The 17259-nt window shown below is 38.9% G+C and overlaps 3 protein-coding genes across 4 annotated transcripts; 2 read left to right on the top strand and 1 right to left on the bottom strand.

The window, feature by feature from the left end:
- The first annotated feature begins 597 nt into the window (after nucleotides 1-597).
- LOC137740328 (glyceraldehyde-3-phosphate dehydrogenase, cytosolic-like) lies at nucleotides 598-3124 on the top strand. The gene is made up of 9 exons (XM_068480187.2): nucleotides 598-698; nucleotides 801-901; nucleotides 1082-1444; nucleotides 1773-1833; nucleotides 1914-2011; nucleotides 2104-2246; nucleotides 2344-2427; nucleotides 2510-2599; nucleotides 2700-3124. The coding sequence occupies exons 1-9, from the start codon at nucleotides 671-673 to the stop codon at nucleotides 2743-2745; spliced, it is 1014 nt and encodes a 337-aa protein (XP_068336288.2). The 5' UTR covers nucleotides 598-670; the 3' UTR covers nucleotides 2746-3124.
- An 830-nt stretch (nucleotides 3125-3954) lies between these two features.
- LOC137739114 (prohibitin-3, mitochondrial) lies at nucleotides 3955-6070 on the bottom strand. The gene is made up of 2 exons (XM_068478607.2): nucleotides 5163-6070; nucleotides 3955-4187 (listed from the first exon to the last, which is right to left on the bottom strand). The coding sequence occupies exon 1, from the start codon at nucleotides 5999-6001 to the stop codon at nucleotides 5165-5167; it is 837 nt and encodes a 278-aa protein (XP_068334708.1). The 5' UTR covers nucleotides 6002-6070; the 3' UTR covers nucleotides 3955-4187; nucleotides 5163-5164.
- Nucleotides 6071-12280: 6210 nt separating this feature from the next.
- On the top strand, nucleotides 12281-16400 carry LOC137740279 (uncharacterized). 2 transcript variants are annotated; one of them, XR_015966947.1, is made up of 3 exons: nucleotides 12281-13518; nucleotides 14350-15751; nucleotides 15859-16400. XR_015966947.1 is itself a non-coding variant. In XM_068480131.2 (2 exons), exons 1-2 carry the CDS (start codon nucleotides 12808-12810, stop codon nucleotides 15691-15693), a joined length of 2055 nt encoding a protein of 684 aa, XP_068336232.2. In that variant the 5' UTR covers nucleotides 12664-12807; the 3' UTR covers nucleotides 15694-15855. The 2 variants fall into 2 exon arrangements, 1 of the variants encoding a protein (XP_068336232.2); XM_068480131.2 differs by lacking the exon at nucleotides 15859-16400 and having other exon boundaries at nucleotides 12664-13518; nucleotides 14350-15855.
- The last annotated feature ends 859 nt before the right edge of the window (nucleotides 16401-17259 follow it).

The following is a 17259-nucleotide window of genomic DNA, read 5'->3' as shown; positions in this document are numbered from 1 at the left end:
CCTTCTTAAGTTACCTCCGTAATGTATTCCAACGATTGGAATTGTGCAGAAAATTAAGATTACAATTAACTGAGAAATGATCCAATTGAGGTCCAGTTGAATTTCGACGGTTTTTCACCGAATCTTTTAGGCCACCTCGAGTGAAAGTTGGATAGTGTCCTACTGCGTTTTTACCACCTCTTTAATAGAGACGGGACACACATATGTTGGAGGGCCCTATCTCTATCTGAGAGGTTGTATAAACGTGATATGAAATATATTGTAAGTATCGCATTACTCGTCCGAACCCACTTGGACATGCGAGTTTCTAATCTGTTTCAGGAAGGGAGAGTGCTTTATACAGCTTCTTTGTAACTGCTTCCCTCACCAAGTGGTCATTGCAGTCAGTAATCCTCTGTAACTGAACTGCTTACGAAAACAAGCCAACATTTACTAGTTCTTTTTTTACGTTTTTACCAATTCAACTCTGTTCATCTTTCTCGAAAAGAACGGCGACGTCGCCACCTCTGACATCCATGTCAGCACTGGTTTCCGACGTCGACAAATATGAATCGAAAACGGAGAATTCAAGCCTATAAATAGCACTCACACTCTCACACTCCCTTGTTCACACTTACAGGTCCTTTCACTCTCACTCTCTTGACGTTTTAAGCAAAACAAATTACTCATCATGTCCAAGATCAAGATAGGCATCAATGGTATCTTCTTGTGTTTATTTTTGTATTGCTTGCTATTTAGTATTTATGATATGATCACCATTTAACCATCGACGGTGTTGATTTGATGTCCATCTGGTGAAGGATTCGGAAGGATCGGCCGCTTGGTGGCCAGGGTTGCTCTCCAGAGAGACGACATTGAGCTCGTCGCTGTCAACGATCCCTTCATCAACGTCGAATACATGGTAAGTATAATGTAACCAAATTAATATACGTTTGTACATTGTTCAGTGATCATTTTATAGTTACGGGATGTGTTTTGCTTTTAACGTAAAATTGGAGCGAAACATGAACGAAATGATTCTGGATAAAGCCCGAATATCGCAATACTAGTACGTAATAGTTTAAATGTTGCATGCATGCAGAGCTACATGTTTAAGTACGACACTGTTCACGGGCAATGGAAGCACCACGAGTTTAAGGTTAAGGATGATAAGACCCTTCTCTTTGGTGACAAGCCCGTCAAAGTTTTTGCTTTTAGGGATCCCGAACAGATCCCGTGGGGGGAAGCTGGTGCGGAATTTGTGGTCGAGTCCACCGGAGTTTTTACCGATAAGGAAAAAGCCTCTCTGCACTTAAAGGGTGGTGCAAAGAAGGTTATCATTTCTGCCCCAAGTAAGGATGCCCCAATGTTTGTTGTGGGTGTCAATGAGAAGGAGTACAAGCCGGATCTTGACATTGTCTCCAACGCCAGCTGCACTACCAACTGTCTTGCCCCATTGGCAAAGGTATCTAGTCCTCAATTTCTTAGGGATACTTTTGGGACTGATTTTGAAATAAAGGCATTCTATGACAACCAAAAACGCTTTTGATTACGTAATGTAGAAAAAGTTAGAAGTATATTTGGATCATACGAGGGTGGTTTTGTTTGAAAAGTGTCTGCCAAAGCACTTAGATTTTTAATAAGATTTTAAATGTGTTTCTAATGAAAGCACTTCTAGCACAAGCGATTATGAGCAAAAGCAATTCGGCCCTAAGTCTATGTTGCTTCAGTCAAAACCATTATGAAAAACTAATTAATTTGGTGATGAACTGCTAAGCTTCTCATCTTGACAGGTTATCCATGACAAGTTTGGTATTGTGGAGGGTCTTATGACTACCGTCCATTCTATTACTGGTGAGTGTGCGTGTGTATACGTGTATACGTATTTGTAATCGATCGTTCAATGCTCACCGGTTTTTCTCAACGTTGTGCAGCCACCCAAAAGACTGTTGATGGACCGTCAATGAAAGACTGGAGAGGTGGCAGAGCTGCTGCTACCAACATCATTCCCAGCAGTACTGGAGCTGCCAAGGTATTGATTCGATGATGATACATTGTTTGATACTTGACAGATATTTCTTCTTAAACCATGCTTTCCATTCGCTGCGGTGTTTGATTTTGTAGGCCGTGGGGAAAGTGCTGCCTGCATTGAACGGGAAGTTGACGGGAATGGCATTCCGTGTTCCCACGGTGGATGTTTCGGTGGTTGATCTCACAGTGAGACTTGAGAAGAAGGCCACTTACGATGAGATCAAAAATGCCATCAAGTAAACATCGTAGACATTCTTCTCTTCGCTACGGGACTTTGAATTGATGGTATAACTGGCATGGTCCTATATTTCTTGACTCCGTTGTGTTTTGTAGGAAAGAATCAGAGGGAAGCCTGAAGGGAATCCTTGGATACACGGACGAAGATGTGGTGTCGACGGACTTTGTGGGTGATAACCGGTGAGAATTTTCGACAATTTATTCGCAGTTGTTGCTCTGTGTTTTATTAGTTGATCATATGTATTTGGAAATTATGCAACAGGTCGAGCATTTTCGATGCCAAGGCTGGTATTGCTTTGAACGACAACTTTGTGAAGCTTGTGTCTTGGTATGACAACGAGTGGGGCTACAGGTTATTTCCGTACAGTTTCTTTACTTCATTATAAATTCCAAACGAAATCTATTATCTGCGCTCCAAAAAGTCAATCTAAACATGGTCTGGTTTGTTGCAGCTCACGAGTTATTGACTTGATCCGTCACATTGCCTCGGTTAAATAGACGACTCGACCATTTCTCGGGATTAATTAGGAGGCAGGGCAGCTTAAGCTTGTTTTCGGAATAATCGATCATCTCTGCGGGTGATAAGTTATGTAGGGGATTGGTTCCAAGAGTGTTAGAAGCTTTAGTTTTAGTTTTGGGGATGGTCATTGTACGGGGTTTAGACATCCCGAGTACTCAAAATTGGCACGACATTTTAACTTGAGATGCAGTTTAGAGACATGCAATCGAGACAACCAATACTGCAAAGTTATAGTTGTTAAAATGTGATCAACGTATTGTCGCAAAAATGCAAACATGCAATGCAATCGAGACGATCAATATTGCAAAGTTGTAGTTGTCAAAATGCGATCACATATTGTCGCAAAAATGCAGTCATGCAGACGAGACAATCAATATTGGAAAGTTATAGTTTTCGAGTGAGGATCCTCGCCGGATTCTCTTTGTGAGGATTCTACGAATCCTCCAATCACATTCGTTCATCATACATCGTGCGGTTAGTTTTTGTCAAGTACTGTTTATTTTCAATTTTAAATATAAAAATTTACAATGATTTCTGATTGCACGATTTTGTCAAGTACTGTTTATTTTCAATTTTAAATATAAAAATTTACAATGATTTCTGATTGCACGATGTACGATGAACGAATATGGTTGGAGGATCCCTAGGATCCTCACAAAGAGGATCTGGCGAGGATCCTTCTGGATAGTTTCAAAAATGGGATCAACATATTGTCGCGAAAGTGCAGACATGCAATCGAGACAATCAATCTTGCAAAGTTATAGGTGTCAAAATACAATCAACATGTTAAGAAAATGCAGACATGCAATCGAGACGATCAATATTGCAAAGTTATAGATGTCAAAATGTGATCCAACAGCTTGTCGATATTGTGCCTGCGCCGTGCAATTAACTGCATCTTTACTTCCAATCTAAACAGTATTTTCCAAACCAAAAGAAGAAGAAAATGAAAGATGCAGAAATATCAAAACAAGAGGAACAACGCACCTCGACTGGCTTTCATCTCGCTTTCTATGCGTCATGTACTAATGTCAAGCCCAAGCGTTACCAAGCCGAGGCGCAAGAATATATAAACGACACGCCCAGCCATATTGATATGAAAGCAAAATAAAGAAACAGATAGCGAGAAAAAGCAATTGAAATAGGTGCAAAATTTTGGATAACACATCCTCCTGCACAGCAACATATGAACAAAAGTGCACCAAATTATATTCAAGTACTAACCATCCAGGTGAACTTAGTCGGAAATGCATTATCAACGCAATGTCCATGGCACTTTCCTAAACCTTATCTCTCATTCTAAATAAGTTCAAGACACCCGCCTTCCCCGTAAAGACAAAAAAATTACTCTAGAAATAAACCACTCAAGACTTCGGTGTATTCGCGGACCGGTCTTCTTGTTATGCCATGTCCTGGAACCCTGCAAAGAAAACCGATACAATTGCTTATCAAATAGGAAAGCTTAATGCCCTTATTTCATATTGTGAAAACGATAGGACGAAATTGACGGAATGAGGTCTTTTGATATTAAATGGTGTAGAGGCATAAAAAGAATCCCATATGGATTCAATTATTCTATCATGAATCATGATACATAAGAGGCGGAACAAAAACATAAAATGAAACTCATTCATATTTCTCATGTATGTAGGCAACAACCACAGAAATCAAAATTAGGCCTTTCATTCATAAGATCAAGCACACATTACTTGCGCTATACATTGAAATTACTCTTCACTTTCCAATTTCCTCAATCGTCGTCATAGAGATCTGTAGCTTAAAATAATCAATAATTGCCACTTCATTCCATCCCAAAATCAGGTTAACTAGACATTATATGCACGATAAGTATACCTAAACGTTAAAAACTACAAAACACAAAGGAATCAACTATTGTAAAACCAAAAATTTTCAACAGAACTATCTGAATTCCTAGTATGTATCTTGTGTATATAATGGTAAGAAGCGTACAATGTGCAGCCTCGCCCAATGTGGTATCATGCTATCATTCAAGCAGCACCATAACTCAATCCTTCAAAGTTCAAACTCCCTTGAAATTCAGAACAAAAGGGAACCAAAAACATTCCGCCAAAACTTAGCAAAATGATATAGCTGAGCCTAGCAAACTTGATGAATTAGCTCTCTTAGTGCCGAAAACCCAAACTCTTAGGATGCTAATGAGCACAACTCTTTCCAATTGTTTTTGGTTTCAATGAGGGATTGTCTGTACTCTAAAATGGTTTAATCGTACTTCCGAATATATACATAGATTACAGATATGATCCCATACAGATGCAGAATAAGAATTCAACAACACCAATGAATTACCAAATCAATGTAACAGTAAAATAGGAAGCAAATCAAACACAAAAGAAGCAGTGAAATGAGAAATTACCATCAGCGAGGGTTAAGTCCAAAGAGCATGTTCTTCCCACCAGGCAGGTAAGACACATTGGGCGATCTGGCAAGCGTGTTAGCAACCTCCCTGGAAGCCTCGATCCTCCTGAGCTCGATCAGTCCCATACCCGCCGAAGCAGTCGCATCAGAGATGAGCTTCGCAGCCTCGCTCTCACCCTGTGCCCGGATAATCGCAGCACGTCTCTCCTGCTCAGTCTTGGCCACCACAAACTTGGACCGCTCCGCCTCCTGCTGAGCCACCTGCTTCGCCTCCACGGCGCGCGAGAACTCCAGCCCGTACGACAAGTGCGTGATCGCCACGTCATCCAGAACGATGTTGAAATCCTTGGCGCGGCGAATCAGGCTCTCGCGCACCAGCGCCGACACGTGGGGACGCTCGGTGAGGAGCTGATCGGCGTTGAATTGCGCCACCACGGCCTTGAGGACCTCATTGCCGATGGAGGGGAGGACCTTCTCGTCGTACTCGAGCCCTAGGGTTTTGAAGATCTGAGGGAGGCGAGCGACCTCGGGGCGCGAGAGGACCCGAAGGGTGAGATTCACCATCTGGAGATCCTTGGTGCCGGAGATGGAGGAGAAGGTGTGGGGCCGGGTGCGGATGTCAAAGATGTAGGGCTTCTGGAGCCATGGGACCAGGAAGTGGGTCCCCTCGCCGACAGTGTCGTCGATGACTCCGCGGAATCGGTCGAAGAGGACGGCGCGCTGGCCGCCGTCGACGGTGTAGAGCGCGGAGTTGACAACGGTGGCGCCGACGCCGAGGCCGAAGGCGGCGCGCGCGACGTTGGTGAGGAAGGACACGGCAGCTTGGTTGCTTCCCATCTTGGTGACGACGAGGATTCGAGGGAAGGGAAATGGGTTTTTGCGGAGTGGGAGAGTAGGGTTTATGTGATTTTTGTTATAAACCCCTAACTACTTGGGCAGGAGGAAAACTACGAAATGGGCCCACGCTTTTATTTTTGTTTGGACAACGGGCCTAAACCCATCAGCCCATCAATAAATTTATTTTGGGCTGAACATTCTTAATAGTATTGGGCCGCATTAAGGAGATTGTCTTTTATCTGTTTAGCGCTTCAAAATCATTCACTTTTTTATTCTTTTTTTAATCTTGAGTGCCGATAATAGCTCCTTCCCTTTGCATGGAGGAAAAAAAAACCTAATTTAACCGACTTCAATCAAGAATATTGGATGTATGCAAAGTGAAAGGGGCTTCAAACTCTGTATGTGGTTAATCCAACATCTAATCAAACAAAATCTATGGTTTGACTGAAAAAAAAGATGAAGAAGGGGGATCTATTATAGGTTTACAAATACAGGAAGTGATTTTCACACTTTTTTTCTTTTACATTTTTTTGAGCTTTCAAATTGAATAAATCAAAAGGAAATCGAGGAATAGAAATAAAGAGACGACTCATTTGGTTTTGTTAAATATTCTTTCACCCTCGTTTGGTTGACAAAGATGATTCTATTAATATGTAGTTTAGATTTAGATAAAAGAAAAATTAACAAAAAAGATTTTGCACGGATTATAAAAGATTTTGCACAGAAAAATATACTTTGAAGAACATGAATATCATAGTTTGTTGTAGTGGTAAGAGAAATAAAAGAAAAATTAACAAAAATGTACTAAAAGTTTCAAATTCTTGAGGGTGCCATAAAGCCATGTTTTCGGAGTACCTGGGAGTTCGCCTTGTTCTGCATGCGTGGAGTCTGCCTCATCTTGTGTGCCTGGGTTCCCCTTGTTCTACATGTGAGGTGTCCGCATCCTTTTGCGTGCTAGAAGCCCGCCCATTTTTGCATCCACAGAGCCCGCGTCGTTTTGGCGTGCACAAAAATGCAAATTTTTTATTTTTGTAAAATATTTTTCCTGAGCATTAAGTTAAACTGTTAAGGAATTCAGACACCGTTTTATGTATTATTGAGCAACAAATGTATATTTAGTAGAATATTTTAGCCAAAAACTAAAAAAATAAGTGAAAATCATAGTAGTGAGGCCCAAAACATTGTCAAATGGAGTTCTACACTCAAGAATCTCAACGGAAACTCTCAGCTCAATTTTCAAAACTTCACAATGAGACCAAGGTGAAAATAAAAAGATTGAATAGTGATTTATGTGCAAATTTCCAAAACCGGCCGAAAACCGTGAATGTTAAGTCCACCTTTTTTCTGTAAAAAAATGAAATTTTTTTTATTTTCTTGAAATATTTTCCATGAGCATTAAGTATACATTATAATGTATTTGGAAGTGGATTTACGATTTATTGAGCAACAAGTGCATATTTAATAGAATATTTAAGCCCAAAAGTATTAAAATAAGTGAAAAATATAGAGATGCTAAAATGTATATTTAGTGTTTATTTTTTTATTTTTTAAAATTAGAGATGTTAAAATCACATGTACGTGAAGCTTAAACAAAAAAATAGCAAAATTTTGTTTTGTTAAATATTCTTTCACCCTTGTTTGGTTGACAAAGATGATTGTATTAATATGTAGTTTAGATTTAGATAAAAGAAAAATTAACAAAACAAAAGGTTCAAATATCTTTAAATTTAGGTTTTAAATCGTTGATTACAGTGATTCAACGGTGAGAGAATCTCAGCATTCTATGTAGTTTGTTTGTCATCAATTAAAATCCTAATTAACTAAGTGGAATTATGGCATTTGTCTTGTTTGTGTAGACGCATCACCATGGCTTTTCTTAAGAAGAAAAAAGATTAAGATGTTGTAAATCGTAATTTGGTTACTATTTGAAGAAAAAACTATGGAGATGAGATGAGAGAAAATCAGTTAAGGTGGTTTGGTCATGTGAAATAAAGATCTTCAGATGCTCGGGTTAGAAAATACAAATATGAGACAAATCGCTTAGAGCAAAACAATTAGAGGAAGACATAAAAAGACTTGGAAAGAGGTTTTAAGAGAATACATGGAGTACTTGGAGCTAACGGAAGACGTGACGCAAAACAAAACGCTATGACGTTCTAGAACTCATGTAGTCGATCCCACTTAATGAGATAAAACTTTGTTGATGGTGTTGGTTCCTATTTGAATTCAAGTGATGACATATGAAGGTAGAATGAAATGGTTATATTATCCCTGAGTTAATTACATGTTAATGTGCAGATTCGCAGGACATATACGCTTTAATATAATTTGATAGAATCATTGCAGGGTCCATATACTTTTGAGAAGATTGTTAATATAATAATTTATCGATCATAATTGTTGGTGGTGGAGTTACTACTGCTGGTGGTGGTGGGAGGCAAAGCACCATCTCCTGTCCTACTACTGTCGTCCTTAATTAGGCCTGACCACCCAACTTAACAATGGTTGGGTGGCTGACATTCGATCTTCCAATCGATTCACGTTGCCGCACACTTTTTCTTCATTGCACACTTTCCTTCGCAAAAGTGTTCATGCTTTCATTTTTTCTCTGTTCTTAGGTCAACTTGGAGGGGCATTTGTTGTCATGAAGGTATGTAAAGAGATGTCACACATTGAAAGTTCACTCAATCTTGTAACTATAGTCGTAGATTTCATTTGTCAAAATAGGTGGGATCGATCATAAGTAGAACTTGAATATATATCACTTGTATGAAACAGGAACTTTATATATGATCGCACCTGTTGTCACTTATATATATGCTTATCTTTAAGTATTCATGGTGATGGTGGTCCCTCTAGATCTGTAAGTTTGTATATTTTCTAGATCATGCATGAATCTACGATAATGATAGTGCTACTGATAATGGTACATATAGCGGTAGTGCCTTAGGGTTAGAGTCCACTACTCCAATATTATTGGGGATATAAGCTGCATGCAGCTGAGCATTAAGTCGCTGTTGTGTTAAAATGGAGACCATCGAATTATCATATGCTTTTCTTTATGCAGTATATCCCATGTGAAGATTTAGGGTTTCACCAATCTTATTTTAAAGCAAAGAAAGAGACTACTGGTGGATTGGACTGCATGCAGAACGAAGCACAGAAAAAATCAAAGCTACGAAGGAATCCTGGAGGTGATGGAAAAGTTGAAAGGGGACTAATATATGACATGTCACATGCAAGCATGCATTATTGTTGTTAAAAAGTGAGTAACCCCTTACCTTTACCCACCCCCTCTCTATCATATATAGCTTTTGAATGTTGATCTACTCCAAAAGTTAAAAAAGCTGCCTCCCTCTCACATGGACACCCCATTTTGATTCTACTTTTGTTTTAGCTACAGTTATCAGTTATGTGTGTTCCAGTCAGACTGAGTGCGGAGTTGCATATGGAGTTTCTGTAGTGTCAACCTGATGAGAAGAAATTTCATGTAATATGAAGATATGTGATGGTATCTCAAGCCAATGATATATTATTTTACAAGACAGTTAATGTGCATGATAATGTCTAATTAGTAACTGGTTTGAAATATTGTCGTCAATGAGCAAACTAACACGTCCCAACCCTGATAGACACGTGCCAACCGATACTCGAGGGTGACGAAGCCATTTTAAACATGCATACAAGTAAAAATATGTTATTAGAAAGAACAACACCAATACCGAATCATGTTCAAAGCATACAACTAACCAAAAGAATACCAAAGATTCAAGCATACCTATGCGGAAATGCCCTTATGTCGGGATCGTGTCAAATGCCTCGCTTCTAACTCCTGAGGGGGCGCAAAAACGAAAGGTGAGTGGACCATAATTTATACTAATACTAATAATACGAAAATACATTTTCTTTTTTAACATAATAACCCCTTATTTTGAAACTCATATATATACTACATATAGGCTTTTTTGAAACTCTAAAAATGTTTGTAGCAATAAAATTATCTCTGAATGTGGTATCGATACGCCCGAAGGCAAAACCCATAAATGTCATATATCAATCAAGTGTATACCCAACTAGGGGTATCATAGCCGCCCGAAGGCAATACTTGTCCATCACCCAAAGATGAAGCTGTACGACATTGGGTTACACCAGTGAAGAAACATGGTAGGCCCCATCACCCGAAAGTGAAGTTATACGACTCTGGGTTACGCCAGAGAAGAATTATATAACATCACACAAAACACTAGCCTTTACTGGCGTAACCCAGTGTCATACAGCTTCACCTTCGGGTGATGGACAGGTACTGCATTCAGACGAATGAGGAATGAGATATTATGTTATACCCCCCAGCTTCATATTCGTGTTGTGGGTTAGTTTCTCTCCAAGTAAACAGGCAACATAGTTCACCTTACATGTATTCTTTGCTTAGTTGCTCGTGTATACTCTTAGCATCTCTGGGAATGATTAACAATCACAACTAGGATCTTCGACTCCTCTTAGGTATTGTTATTTAGCATTCCGCGTGCTTTGGTAGTGATTTGGATGATATTTGAGTAAACTTCAAGAAACTCACGTGGTAGTTAAGCATGTAAGTATGCTTATAAACCACATAAAAACGGACACTTTTTGTTCTACAGGAAATAAAAGAAAAATAGGACAAAGAAATCAAACTCTCTTTTCTTAATATAAACGATGATCTACTTTAACTTAATCCAAAATATTAAGAGAATGATTCGAATGTGAGTTCACAATTGAAGAGTATATCTATACCACTAAGAAGCATATCTACTTTGACCGGTATGACTATCTTCTTACTTCTGCAAAATTATCAAGAATTAGTCGGTTGGTTAAGGTTTTAATATTGCAAGTAATAACTTTATTAACGTCAAAAGTTGTGGGTGACATGGAATTGCACCGCCGGAACTTTAGACGTTGGATTGTGGATTAAGCAGCCAGCCACACCGTCCATCCCAAGTATTAAACTACTGGAAAATTCAACTTCTTTTCAAGTTGATCAAATGCCTAAAACTATTCTGATATTTTCTTTCCCTAGTTAATTATCTTGTTATTAAAATCATAATATTAGACTATTATTCTTGAGATCTTCAGGCATCTTTCAACATCAACAGTCTTATCTATGATTAAGTAGTTCATTAAGACAAGAAAGTAGATTATTCGGTCAAATGTCGCCCTCATTATAATAAAAGAATGTTTGATAATTATTTCATTATTTTTTTTTAACTAGTTAGTAATTGATTTCTTAAAAACTAAAAAAATTATCAAATAGGGTTCAAATTAATCGTTAATTAAGACAGACTATCTCCAAAGCTCTAACTCCAAAAGAACTCTGCATTTTCAGCCTTTTAACTCGTGACGTAAAAATCTTTCAACCCGCTACCAAAAGCACTCTGCATCACTCCTGACGTAAAAATCTTTCAACCCACTGCCAAGAGTCCTCTCCTCTATCATTACTCCAACCAATGTCGGTAAATTTAATCTCTCTCACTCTCTTTACAGCACCCCATCATTATCTCTAACTTTCTCAGTACAAAAGGAATCACATTTCACCTCAGGATAATTTATTGTGCCGGGAAGGGTTTATTAGTTACCCGCCAGTCAACCATGAAAAACCCAAAACTAATTCTCTCTCACACACTATGCTAAGATGAAATATGCATTATGAATTTATAGTAAAATGTAAAATCATATGAAACTAAACAGATTATAAGCTGTATGTATGTAAGTGACTCTTTACTACAGTGATGGAAATATGTTAAACTCTTGTATGACGGCGTGGGTTCAAATCTCATTAGTGACTAATCTAACAAAATCTATCGTTTAACCAAAAAAAAAAAAAAAAAAAAAAGCTGTATGTATGTAATAAGATTTAGTGCTCTTATAGTACCTAATTTAGTGTTCTTGTAATTCTTTTTCTAGTTTGTAGAATTAAAGTTCTTTTAGTTTTGGAGTTCTAGTTGCATTCGTTTTGTTGCTTCTCATGCTTGTCGCATTCACAGATTTGTTGTTACAGTGGCTATTAGGTCGATCAAGTTAGCCTTGTTTCCCTTCAAACATTCTATGTTCACTTAAAAATATATGTGCATACTTGTCATATATTAATCGCGAATAATACTAAGGAGATCATTTTTCTAATCATATTTTATAAAATATATGACGTAGTAATTAATGACTAATTCCTTATCAAATCATTAAAAAATATATCCAATTATTAACTATTGCATCATATAAATACCTAACATTTTCTTAATCTTCTGCCTCGCCTTCCTTATCTTTCGAAAATATTCTGCGATCGTCCTTAAAGCTGTTACATTATTTTTCACTACAACTTTAATTCATCCGAGAAGGTGGACTCTGCCTTTTTCTGTCTTCCATTTGTGTTAGCCATGATTGTTGTTTCCCATCCCATATCTTCTTGATATTATTAATTATTCATATCATCGCTCTAAACTTGCCATCTACCCTTAAAAAAAATTTAAATAATTCCCCTTGCTATTAGTTGATGTCCCTCTGTTATAGCTGGTAGTTGATCAACTGCTTTAAATCTTCCTTCATTTCTTCATCTCTTTCTCACTCAATTTTTGGTTGTTAGTTGCCTTAATTCCGTTAATAAATCAACGACGAGAAAAGAAGAAAAACTGATTGCAAATTCTGAATCGTATTCTGTTCCCGGTTCCATGTACAAATTTTTCATGCTAGCTTGAATTGTATCGCATGTTTTAATTTTATATCAACTATTTCTGGAAAATATTGTTGCTCTTTCTTGTTTCTCTTACCTTTGCAAGAAGATGCCTCCTACGTATTTTCCTCTCCGGTGGGAAAGTACCGGAGACCAATGGTGGTACGCGTCTCCGATTGATTACGCAGCCGCCAACGGCCACTACGATTTGGTTCGAGAGCTTCTCCGCATAGACGGCAACCACCTCATCAAGCTCACATCTCTCCGCCGTATTCGCCGCCTCGAGGCAGTGTGGGACGACGAAGCTCAGTATGATGATGTAGCCAAGTGTCGTTTGCGCGTTGCGCGAAAGCTCTTCCACGAATGCGAGTCCAAGAAAGGAAAACCAAACTCTCTCATAAGGGCTGGATACGGCGGTTGGCTTATGTACACTGCTGCCTCCGCCGGGGAGCTTGGTTTTGTCCAAGAACTGCTCGAGAGAAACCCTCTGCTTGTTTTCGGGGAAGGAGAATACGGGGTGACTGATATTTTATATGCTGCTGCGAGGAGCAAGAATGTTGATATTTTCAGGCTGCTTTTTGACTTTGCAGTTTCGCCGAGGTTTATGACGGGGAGTGGTGGAGAGCTGGAAGAGCACATTGGGGAAATTCCTTGTGTTTATAAACGGGAGATGGTTAACAGGGCGGTTCATGCGGCGGCAAGAGGCGGAAATTTGAGTGTTTTGAAGGAGCTTCTTTCGGATTGTGAGGATGTTTTGGCTTATAGGGATATTCAGGGATCAACTGTGCTACATGCAGCGGCTGGGAAAGGGCGGGTAGAGGTGAGAAGCTTCCCACTTTTGTTAAAACTGCTTTTCCAGAGATTCAATCTTCTTTTTTTGCCTTTCCAAAGTGCTTTCTTTTTTTACACTTTTACAAGGATGTATCAGCTTAATCAGTCAAGTGCTTCCTGGTAACAATTGTTGGTGTGGATGATGACTTTAATCATAAAAATTTAGCGTAAAGTGATGATTAAGGTCGGTTTGATGATCATTTTATTTTGAGTTGTTTTTAATGAAACAACTAAAGGGAAATTCTTAAGTTATTCTTGTTACCATATATGTTGGATGCATAAATTCTCTGTGTGGAATAGATGCATTGATCCATATATATTGTCGAAAATCATAAATTTTAGCATGAAGAGAAAATTAGGTTGTTTTGATTAACATTTTGCTTATAGTGAAAACAACTATAAACGAAATTCTTAACATAAATTCTCAAGGCATTCTTGTTACATTTTTGTTCGATGCATATGTTATTTTATGCAAGAACGGATCTGTATCGATATTGTCAAAATGCATAGTAACATATCAGTATAATTTGTTGGCGGCAATGATATATATCGACACGATATCATTGTCCTATCAACTGTCTGAATGTCTCCTCTGTAACAGGACTAATGCTAGATGACTGATTCATATTATTATTCCAAAGTTCAATTCACTCTTGTTATGGATTTACTTAGAAAGCAAATCCATTTGTAATTCCACATTTTTTAGATTTCTCCTTGTTAATTTTCCTTTTTTGAGTTTAACTAGACTTGCGTTGTCTTTGTTTTCAATGTTTATCACCTCCCATTTTCCCTGAATCAACCAATCTTTTCTTTCATGTAGGTAGTGAAGTATCTTGTAGCATCCTTTGATATCATAAACTCCACTGATCTCCAAGGCGACACAGCATTACATGTTGCAGCTTCAAGGGGCCAACTAGCCGCAGCTGAAGCGCTTATATTCGCATCTCCGTCGTCTATTTCTGCACGAAACAACTCCGGAGAAACGTTTCTCCACAAGGCTATATCCGGCTTCCAAAGTCCTGCCTTCCGAAGACTGGACAGACAAATTCAGCTTCTGAAGCAACTGGTGTGCGAGAAAGCTTTCAATATCGAACACATCATCAATGCTAAAAACAACGAAGGACGGACTGCCCTTCACGCAGCAATCATTGGGGATGTGCATTCCGATTTAGTCCAACTCCTGATGATTGTGCAATCGATTGATGTGAACGCCCGCGATGTGGATGGCATGACAGCGCTTGATTACCTTAGGCAATGGCCTCGTTCGGCATCATCTGATATACTAATCAGGCAGTTGATTTCGGCTGGGGGAATATTTGGTTGTCAGGATTACAATGCAAGAAAAGCGATTGCTTCGCGCTTGAAGATGCAAGGCGATGGAGGTAGTCCCGGAACATCATTTAGAATCTCTGACACGGAAATCTTCTTGTATACTGGCATTGAAAATGTAACAGATGCTACTGCCGATCGCCGTAGCATAGGAATCAATTCATCTCCACCCGAACTGATCAGTCCGTATCCAACTGCTGAAAATAACGGCAGCTCATTCGCTACTAAAAAACCTGGTTCTGTAAATAATGCAGCAGCACAACTAAAACGTGTCGTAGGCTGGCCACAAATGAAACCGAAAAAGCACGAAAGGTTCAAGAAATCGGTTGATTTGGGATCAGTAGAGTCTATCAAAATATGCAACAAAAGCTCAGATGATGCAGCTCCAACCCCGCTTCGACAGAGATTTTCGAGGCCATCAGTCTCATCAGTTCCCAGCAACAAACGGACACTTTCTGTGAGGAGCAACCAGTCAAGTCCATCAGCGAAAAAGAGGCTTGCTTGTGGCATAAGGCGTGGCGTAATGCAGGCAATTCCGTACATAACTGTGCCAGGTCGTTCTCGGTCTAGTTCATTTTCGAAATCATCCTCAATTTCTTCACCTACCTCTCTAGATATTCAGAAAAGCGTTTGCATGGAAACTGACATTGCAGGACCGTCTTGGTCGAATGAAGTAGCTGATGACGAACCACCGAATTTGGCGAAACAAGGCTCGCTTAATAGGAGGTCGAGGAGACAGTATTTCTGTTTTGGTGCTTCACGATTGTCTGTGAAAACCCCAGTTAACAGGCAGCAGCAAAGTTTCAAGCATCCTCCTGTTATTTCAGTAGCTTGATTTGACTTTGATGTGAAGAGTTTGGTCCTTGCAAACTCACTAACATAGAAGAAGATCCGTAAGTTTCATAGCTTGTATCTGTTTCTCGTTTTATTCTCTCTTTTAATTTATAGCATGGTTTGTTGTTTTAACTTGAGTAAATGAAAAAACTGCTTGCATCAATAGATTTCAAGTCATATGTGATAAACGCCATGCTGCACTGAAGGATTGTGCAACGGTTTGTAGCTTAGGTGGTCAAGAACGTTCATCCACCACATCAGAGATCCCGCGTTTGATTCTCCCCTCCCCCGGTATCGCTCATATTAAAATTAAAAAAACAAAAAAAAAAAAAACGATGTGATACTGCAATCATGGGGAAGATCAGATTATGCTCCTCATCCAACTCCTATAACTAATAAGGAGATTGGCATAATTATAGGTTCTTGTGCACTCCTTATAATCTGTCCAGGAAACGTTTCACTTTGAAGCTCCTTGATTTGTATAGAAGAAAAAAAAATACTAGAACCAAAAATCAAGAAGCAAAGATGTATGATTTCATAAGTTCAAAATATGTATGATATATTGCAGAAATGTTGGACCAACTGAATGCAACAAGGAATATGTCGATCATGGTTTCTCACTAGCTGGGCACTGTCGTTAAAAAACATTATGAAGTTGGCGTGCTCTTTCGAGTTGATCTCATTTGAATCATATTTTTCAAGAAGCAAGTTTTGTAATGAATTGTTGGCTTCTCAATATCACATCGAATCCAATATAATTGTTATTATTAAGAAATCAGCCCAATAATGTAGTAAAGGCCGTCAAGATTTGCCAACAACAGTTTTAGCATCATATGAATACTCTTTGTTACAAAAAAAATAACTACTGTTGAAAAAAAAAAAAAAAAAACATTTCCCCCAACCATCACTCCTGCCAAACCCTCGTTCGTGCACCATAGTCACCTGTCGCGCCCTCCCTCCAAATCTTCAAAAACCCAACTCCAACATCTTCCACATTCCTTGGCGCATTGATACAAATTTTTGAAGAATAGATAACTAAGACGTCATTGGGAAAGATTTTGTGCCTCAGTCTACCGGATATAAAAAAAATTCCCTGTACCTTTCTACCGAAATTAACTAGTTCTTTCGGCAGTTTTTACCGAAACTAACGAAAGTTTTCGGCATACCGGGCCCAATAAAAGCTCCCTTTGACTTTCTTGTTCTGGGCACTGCGTACGGCCTTGTCAACCTGATTCTACTCCCACGAGGATTTTTCCTTTATTTATTTCATGCAGACAGGCCGGTCAGTCTCTGATCCAGACATAAAGTTATGTGAACAACCCAAAGCCACAAATACATGAAGAAAAACAGCAGATGCAAACTTGTCAACCTACACTCATAACCACTCAAATCGTATCAGCCCAATGCCTAATAAGTCACAGTAACGTGATATTGTTGGATAATTAGCAAAGGCGTGACGTCCACTTTGGTTGTACCCCATCGTCTGTAAAGCTTCTGTAAGTACAAGTAGAACTACGATATTCAGTATATATCTTGTCTAAATTGTAGACCTAGCATATATATCTTA

This window comes from Pyrus communis, chromosome 9 (genome assembly GCF_041283825.1).
Source record: "Pyrus communis isolate YQ-2024b chromosome 9, ASM4128382v1, whole genome shotgun sequence".
Classification (NCBI taxonomy): domain Eukaryota; kingdom Viridiplantae; phylum Streptophyta; class Magnoliopsida; order Rosales; family Rosaceae; genus Pyrus; species Pyrus communis.
This window is presented reverse-complemented; position numbering and strand designations above follow the sequence as displayed.

Excerpts from the sequence above, each read along its gene's own strand:
- LOC137740328 (XM_068480187.2), top strand. The coding sequence starts at position 671 with ATGTCCAAGATCAAGATAGGCATCAATG. Across the intron at positions 2,247-2,343 it reads GAGATCAAAAATGCCATCAA|GAAAGAATCAGAGGGAAGCC; the intron begins GTAAACATCGTA and ends TGTGTTTTGTAG. Across the intron at positions 2,428-2,509 it reads GACTTTGTGGGTGATAACCG|GTCGAGCATTTTCGATGCCA; the intron begins GTGAGAATTTTC and ends ATTATGCAACAG.
- LOC137739114 (XM_068478607.2), bottom strand. The coding sequence starts at position 6,001 with ATGGGAAGCAACCAAGCTGCCGTGTCCTTCCTCACCAACGTCGCGCGC.
- LOC137740279 (XM_068480131.2), top strand. The coding sequence starts at position 12,808 with ATGCCTCCTACGTATTTTCCTCTCCGGTGGGAAAGTACCGGAGACCAA. Across the intron at positions 13,519-14,349 it reads CTGGGAAAGGGCGGGTAGAG|GTAGTGAAGTATCTTGTAGC; the intron begins GTGAGAAGCTTC and ends TCTTTCATGTAG.